Here is an 8,476-nt window from a genome sequence, read left to right on the forward strand (position 1 = left end):
TAAAATAAAAATAAATACATAATAATACCATACAATATTCTTTAAATAATAAAAATTATCCTTTAACAAAATATATTTATAATCAACTAAAAATATTGGGATGATCATAAATGAGTATTCATACATCTCACACTAAATTAAACATACCCATATCAAATATACATTAGACCACTTAGAATTTACTACTAATAAACTATAAAAAACCAAAATATTGTATCCTACATAAGTATCTTCTAATAAAAGTTATTAACCTTCTGATAGAAAAGAAAAAAAATCTTGTTCTTTAAATATCTTGTTCGACGGAAGATCGTATTTGGGAGATTTCTGGTTCTTCATCTGCCTCAATTCTTGTTCTGTAGGTTCTGGCAACTACAAAAGAAAAAATCAAAATTATATAACACTAACTAAACCCCTTAAGGCCTAAATTTGACACAAAAATGGAAAAAATGAAATTCACAAACAAAATCAGAAACAAGGTAAAGAAGCGTATATCATACCAATTCAATGTGACCCTGAGGGAAATAGAAAATTCTGTCTTGAACACAAGGAACATCCATTAATGGTCCTGCACAGCCTCCATAGCTCTTTAAACAAATCATCACCAGCCCCATCTGCCACAAAACAAAACACAAACATGTTGGAAACTTTGCATGGTTTTTTTCAGACCAAAAGTTGGAAACCTTTTTCTCTCATTTTTGCATTAAGCTCTTCCTTAGTAATCTCTATGTTCACAAGGCAAAAAGGGTCATTCACTTCATATTGAAAAATTAAAGGAAAACATTAAAAATGAAGGGTCCCAACAACATTAGTCAATTGCTGAAAGAACACAGACATTACTCTTTTTCAGCTCAACACTCACATTAACCAAACATGGTAACAACAAAACCACATGAAAATAAATAAATAAGTGGGAGATATTGAGCAGAGGAAGAGATATTATTAGATCCATTAAGACTTAAAAGAGTCAACTATCTAAGGTAAAGAGTCAACCATAGTCTCTTGAAACTCAGCTCCAAGATAGCCACTAGAAACATGGAACCAGTTATCCAATAACAAGTAGTTTGCCACAGTACCAGAAATATATAGATAATAATAAGAGACAATCAAGAAGACATGAAAGGAGAGAATGAAGGGCACAGACCTCATTTTGGATCCTGTTGCATAAAGATTCAACCAATTGATTTCTGTCAAATCCCATATTAACCACTTCCTGAAGAAGCTCTTCGTCAATCTGCAAAACCATGATATTGGAGGATTTTGTAAGTGAATAAGTGAGTATCAAAATTGTTTAAGGGGGAGTTAATGTCAAAAATAAAAACCAGGCAAATTGATAAACATAAGGACACTATTCTATTCTTTATCAGAAGGTAAGATAAAGAACAAATATGTTCCTTTTGCTTCACTCTTAATAGGTGCTCATTCACGTCAACTTTCGAGTAAGTTCTAGCTGTCTGAAAGAAGCTGAACAGCACTAAGATAAACACTTCAAGAAGCAATAGACACCAATGTTTTTTAATAACAATTAGTGAGGGTTATTAGGTTAATTTTGTAAAATTTATTGTTGTTATTAGTACAGAAACTGTTAAATGCTAACAGCCTAACACATATGCCTAGAACAGCTTCAAAAGTTAATTGAATAATCAAGACTACATGTTTCTTTTATGTGCTCATTAAGTCATTAGAGTTAGAAAGTCCCAAATGATCTAGCAAGCACTTAGAAAGCATTTCATCATTTTCTGGATAAAGCTTATGATTTATGAATTAATAAGAGCTTTGACAACTGGACTCAGTGCAAGAGCCACAACATTTCTAGCCTTATCATAAGTCTATTCATAAATAAAAAACAAATAGTTAAATGCAGTGAGTCCTACTGAGGAATATGAAGAATGTTTTTTTCTTTTTACTTTGGGTACAAATACCATATTGAGAGGAGGTTTCTGAATAATACTATAGTCATGCAATCTTAACACCAAATAAAATAAAATAGAATAAAGTTCAGAATGGGATTACCTTAAGCTGATTTGTGGACAAAAAAGAGTTTATCCCATGCAATGGCGCTCCCATTGGGAAGCGAAAATCTAGTTCTGCATTAGAAAACTAAGTTATGAATAATGTGTCATGTAACTATTATCTTTTCGTAAGGTGTAGTGCAATTGGAGTAAGAGGGAAAGCAAGAAGAGAATAATTAACAAGAACAAAACTCAGTATTACAGCCCAAAATATACCTCCAATTTGACCCTCCTCTTTTTTGTTTACAAAATTGTGAGTGTGATCCTTTACAAGTAGATTGTTATTTGCACCCGCCTATTCCAGATAAAGAAAAAGAAAAAACAAGTGGAATGAATGGATACACAACGAAAATGAACACATCAAGTGAAGTCAATAATAGAGGTTCTTGTCCTTGATAGAAGTGACACTTGTAATATGTTCATAACCGGAAAAAGAGTTGAGAAAGAATACAGCTGCTAAAGATGATGAAGAACTTGCATTATGGCTACAAGCAAAAACCAACCTTTTTCATCAATCCACAAGTGATATTCAGAATCAAAACATATAATTTTTATTCATAATGATATCAAAATCTAATACTTAAATATTTAAACACTCAAACCATTGTTTATATGACAATTTTTATTTAGAAATTGTGCAAGTAGATAACTAGTTTATAGTCTAAGTTCAACTAAACCAATATTAACAATCATCACCAACATGTATATCCGAACATAGCCCACTAAAATATACTACAAAAATACATATTTTCTAAGTCAATTTGGTTGCAATAAAGTAGCATCTCTGCCATTAATTTAATATAAATTATCTATTTAGACAAACAACTTAATAGGTGCTCATTCACATCAACTTTCGAGTAAGTTCTAGCTGTCTAAAAGAAGCTGAACAGCACTAAAATAAACACTTCAAGAAGCAATAGACACCAATGTTTTTTAATAACAATTAGTGAGGGTTATTAGGTTAATTTTGTAAAATTTATTGTTGTTATTAGTACAGAAACTGTTAAATGCTAACAGCCTAACACATATGCCTAGAACAGCTTCAAAAGTTAATTGAATAATCAAACAAGACTACATGTTTCTTTTATGTGCTCATTAAGTCATTAGAGTTAGAAAGTTCCAAATGATCTAGCAAGCACTTAGAAAGCATTTCATCATTTTATGGATAAAGCTTATCATTTATGAATTAATAAGAGCTTTGACAACTGGACTCAGTGCAAGAGCCACAACATTTCTAGCCTTATCATAAGTCTATTCATAAATAAAAAACAAATAGTTAAATGCAGTGAGTCTTACTGAAGAATATGAAGAATGTTTTTTTCTTTTTACTTTGGGTACAAATACCATATTGAGAGGAGGTTTCTGAATAATACTATAGTCATGCAATCTGAAGAGAATAGAAAACACAATTGAAAATAAGCATGAGACCAATATATATTTATAATGATCCAAAATTACTAGGCAAAAATTAATTTAACAAGGCAAAAAATTCTGATTGGTGTATAATTACTAGCAAAGTAGCAAGGAGGGGAGATAGATAACACTTTTTATTGTTATTTATTTGTTTATGATTCTGACCCATTGAAAATAGGAGAGGGGGTAATGTACTAATCTAAAAGAAATGGCAAAGCTATATTTTTGGAAGAGGATGGTAATTGACCATCAAGGGAAAAATTGATAAGCATTTGAAAATAGTGTCCACTATGTCTCATGAAAAGTTCAAAATCAGATTAGATAGAATTGGGCTTAGCTCAATTGTAGTTGTTCCCATTTAAAGATAATCGAAATCAGCACAATATTTTCATAACAATAATGCACATGATTGACAATTGATAAATTTAAGTTCATCTATTCCTAGAGACATATAACCTCTAGAATTATAAACATAACAATATCAATAATATTAAGTTATTCTTCTTCCTATTTAATTTACAATAGAACAGAGCATGCACAACACTTTATTCAACTGAACTATACATGTGACATTGCAGCAGCAACAATTGATGCAACTCATGGTAAAACAAATATATTAATTCTCAAATCAAAATGTCCAAAGAGACCACCATAATGATGCAAAACCTTGCTATAAGCATATTCTACCAATGGTTACTAAAAACAGACCTTGATTGAGTAAAAGATCCCATCAGCATTGGCAAGAAGCACACCAACATCAAAAGCCTGGTCCTGTATGCAAAAGGGGTGACTAAAGGCAGGAGAAAACATAAGGAAACTAATATCACATTGCCAATGAGACATGCTTCCAATATTTAGAAATAACAAAAGAAACTTTGGGCATATTTGGATAACATTTGAAGGTTCAGAAGAAATAAAGGCCTAATTCACCAGTACAGAGAAGAAAAAATTTCCAGCAATACACCATTATCCCAAGAGAAATGTAATAAAAACTCATGTAACATAGCTCACCAAGCATAGTTACGTTGAGTCCAGATAGTTACCTTTATAAGTTGAGTCCAGATAGTTACCTTTATAGTTAGCTTTATAATCTTACAACAAAGCATATTAACAAAAATGTACAAAATAGGTTGCAATTTGGCTTAGGTGCAGGAATTACATTTAAAGCACGAACACACACAGAGCAACATTCATTTTTCCTTTTTGGTTCAGTCACTATGCATTCAGTAATAGGAATGAAAAAGATGAAGATGAAAGAACGAATGGATGCATTTAGCAGAAGCTACACTTACTAATAGTTTCTCCTCTTTTCCGATTAAATGACACCGAGAGAAAATGAAAGCCTATTGCTTGCCATTGATCCTGCAGGAAAATACGATTCAGGTGGATCGTTCTGAAGCTAAAATCCCCAATTCCTAGTGGCATATCCAGTAGCTAAAATCCCCAAATAAAAACCCTAAATCAGAACCCCAAACCTCTCAAATTTCATAGAACCAACTGAAAATTGATACATACCACCGTTCTGAAGCTAAAACCCCCCAATTCCTAGTGGCCCAAATAAAAACCCCTAAATCGAAACCCTAAACCTCTCAAATTTCACAGAACCAACTGAAAATTGATACATACCACTAGCCATTGTTGTTCATCATCATCAGCACAGCCACACACACCTTCTACATTGAAAGAACAGGGCCGAAGGAAAGTCACATGGGATCGACGGTGAAGAAAGCTGACCAACTGAATTAATGGCCGAAACAAGAAGACGAAGACGACCGCCACCCGAGGGATAAGATGCTGGTTCCGTCTTCTTCTGCCACCGGCGAAGTGAGCGCAGGGAAGGCGGCGACTGAGTGTGACATGGTGACGACACAAACCGCAACGACGAGCTTGAGTCTGAGACAGTGAGTGCACGCGCGAGACCGAGAGAGAAATGAGCTAGAGACCGGAGACGAGAGGTGAGAGCGACGAGAGAACAGAGAAGAGAGTGACGAGAGAGAACAGAGAAGAGAGACGAAGGGGGATATGACACCGTTTCTGATTTGGTGAAAAGGTGAAAAAAAATTTCTCAACGGCGACAACGGCGACGGTGAGAAGGGGAAGGTGATGAGTGTTGAAAGGTGAGAATGGCGAAGGTGAGGGTTGTTGTGCGCGAAAGGTTAGCGAAGGTGAGGGTCTCACTTTTCGAATTGAAGGTGTGACTTGTGAGGTTTAGTTGTTGCGGGAGAAAGGGTTCGTGTGTGCTTTTGGAGGGAATTGAAAGTGGAATAAAAAATTTACCAAGTGTTGTTAGGACTTGGCCATGCATACATTAGGCATCACTTTTGAAGGGCACCCAAAACTTAACAAATAGGTTACCCTCTAAAAGCGTTCCCTTAGATACGAAAAATGAACCCATAGATATTAACATACGGCTACGCTTTATAAGTGATTTCTATAATACCTACGGCTACACTTTTTAAATGATGCCACAATTGTGTATCTTTTTCTCTTGTGAAAAGGCAACATGGAGAAAAGCGTAGCCTATTCTATGAATAGGCTACGCTTTTCAAATGTAGCTTAAAAAGTGTGGCTGAATGGGTATTTTTCTTGTAGTGGATAAACAACCATTCCCGCAACGATTTTATCCGGTTTAGCAAGTGGTTATCCGGGAATTAATTCAATTTAATGCCTTCAATATGCTGTCACTCCTTCCAGAGTCTAAAAATTAGTTCTCAAACCTTAAACAGGAGTTGCAGAAGTTTACAAGCATGCCAAGAAAGCCAAACAGTAAAAAACATAGTTTAAGTGAGAAAACAGGACTTGTGTGTACGCACAAATCAGAAGGGCTTCCTAGCTTGTGCATATGCATGACCCTTGTGCGTACACACAACTTGAAAATTTCCTAGGCGTGCATACACATACCCCTCCTGCACACGCGCAAGTTTTTTTACTCGCTTTGTCCGGTGCGTGCACCCAACCATGTGCGTGCACACACATACCAGAATTTCTGAGTTTTCTGCAAACTCTCATATTTTATATTTTTATACCAAATTTTAAACTCTCATAACTTTCTCCACAAACTTTTGTTTTCCTTCATTCTTAAATAGTTTTAAAGGTCTTTTCATCAAATTTATTTTAAGAAAATTTTCATTCAATTCCGAACTCCAAGTGCCAAGTTATGGCCCGTCGAAGTTGGTTAAAAACTGGTTTTTACCAAATTTAACTTAACTGCTAGATTCACTAATTCTCAATTCAATTCAACTCAAAACCAATCCAAATCTATTCCTAGGCATCCTCAACACATAATTCTCAATTCCTCATCTCTCCTAACAATTTAAGACTGAATCAACTCAATTTCAACCCCATCAATCAATTCCAACATTTAATCCATCATTAGTTAAACACAATAATGCACACAACACCAATACATCCAATATCACAACCAACCAAACATCAATTATCTTACACCACTTACCAAATAGGGGATTCTTGACCCTATCACGGGCTCTGGCCCAATTTTGACATCAATCATCATCATAAACATTCATACCACTCAATCCACAATATTACAACCAATTAAATCATAAATACACACACATACCTCCATCCAACTAATCACAATAACAACCAATTTTAATCCATCCTATCTAGGGGCAATTAACCTAAGTTTTCACATAGTGTTACATGGTGCCTATCCAAAATTAAGACACGTACCTTTGTTAATGGCAATCTCAACCTCGGGAAAATTCTTCTTTAGCAATACCAACCTCCACCAAATCTTTGCCACTTCAATCTGTAATTCAACTCCGCACTAAAACAACGCCAAATCCAATTCCAAACACAATCTAATAACAATAATAACTAACATTCATACTAGGACTTGACTTAAAATCATGGATAATGAAGTGTTTGAGCTTCTTTACTATATCTCACGCAACCTTGGGCTGAAACTCCATCAAAAGTCAAGGTTGAACCTTCCCTAAATATTGAAAAATTGAAATTCTTCAATAACTCAACCTAAAAATGCAAATTGAAAGGAATAGAGAACTGGGAAAGAAATTCCAGGTTCTTTACCACAATACATAAATAGAATTGAAGAGGGATCCAAGACGAATGCGTGGCCACAAATAACTTGTCAATCAGAGCTCCAGAGCAAAAGTTATGGACAAATGAAGATGGTGATGAATAGTATTAGGGTTCCTCTCCTCCCCTTCTCCTTTTATCTGCCCCCTCTCTCTCAAATGGGGAATTTAGTGCTAAAATGGGTTAAGTGTGAGTTTATATATATGTGGACTTGGGCCCAACATGGGCCCATTTGTGAATTTGGTACGTTTGGCCCAATCTTGAGCCAAAACCTTTAAGATAAGTGCTTGGTTTCTTGTTCTAAATATTTTTCCTTATCATTTTCACATTTTCAATTTTTTCTCACTTGCAGTCTCGGACAGATTTAAACTGGTACAACCAATTTTAACGTCGCCATGCGTTTTTCTGTAATTAACTATATTTTTGCACTCAATATCATTTTTTAAATTAAATTCTCACCAAAAATTCTCCAAATTATAATTTTTTTAATTTTCTAATCCTTTTTACTTATAATTAATTCATTAATTAATTATTCAGCATTTATCGAGGTTTTACATGTAACGACCCAATTTTCAGTACGTCATGATCATATTGAAAATCAAGCGTCACTAACTTGCTTTCCCAAAAATTAACTAAATATTAATTATTAAGCCTGTAATCGTATTAGCACGAGATCATTTTTTCTTGGAAAACTTTTTCCTTTATACACAAAAATATTTGTACAAAGTGGCGGGGTTTGGAAAGTGGAAACTTAAACATTCACATATAGAATTACAGGAAACTAATGAATAAAGCAGCAAGTAAGATAAATATAATAATGTACATCACAAACATTATAAACAAGAGTCATACAGAAGTCAAGTCAGTGTACCAACTTATACCGCTTATTACTATATATGTATATACTGATATATAATGCTCTGGGCCCTGGCCCATAAAGGAAGCCCCTAATCTAGAACCCGAACTAACCTAGTCAGTCGTTACAACTCCTA

General features: G+C 34.4%; 1 protein-coding gene and 1 long non-coding RNA gene across 2 annotated transcripts; both read right to left on the reverse strand.

The window, feature by feature from the left end:
* On the reverse strand, positions 76 to 1,254 carry LOC110267961 (putative auxin response factor 23). The gene is made up of 3 exons (XM_021113826.1): positions 1,142 to 1,254; positions 498 to 611; positions 76 to 369 (listed from the first exon to the last, which is right to left on the reverse strand). The coding sequence occupies exons 1-3, from the start codon at positions 1,241 to 1,243 to the stop codon at positions 247 to 249; spliced, it is 339 nt and encodes a 112-aa protein (XP_020969485.1). The 5' UTR covers positions 1,244 to 1,254; the 3' UTR covers positions 76 to 246.
* On the reverse strand, positions 5,157 to 5,452 carry LOC110268031. Its single transcript, XR_002356047.1, has 2 exons — positions 5,373 to 5,452; positions 5,157 to 5,268 (listed from the first exon to the last, which is right to left on the reverse strand). It is a non-coding gene; the product is annotated as an uncharacterized LOC110268031 (long non-coding RNA).

Source organism: Arachis ipaensis, chromosome B10 (genome assembly GCF_000816755.2).
Source record: "Arachis ipaensis cultivar K30076 chromosome B10, Araip1.1, whole genome shotgun sequence".
NCBI lineage: Eukaryota > Viridiplantae > Streptophyta > Magnoliopsida > Fabales > Fabaceae > Arachis > Arachis ipaensis.

Coding starts and splice junctions, on each gene's coding strand:
- LOC110267961 (XM_021113826.1), bottom strand. CDS start 1,243: ATGGTTTTGCAGATTGACGAAGAGCTTCTTCAGGAAGTGGTTAATATG. Junction 612..1,141: donor GCAACAGGATCCAAAATGAG/GTCTGTGCCCTT, acceptor GTTTTGTGGCAG/ATGGGGCTGGTGATGATTTG. Junction 370..497: donor CTCAGGGTCACATTGAATTG/GTATGATATACG, acceptor TTTCTTTTGTAG/TTGCCAGAACCTACAGAACA.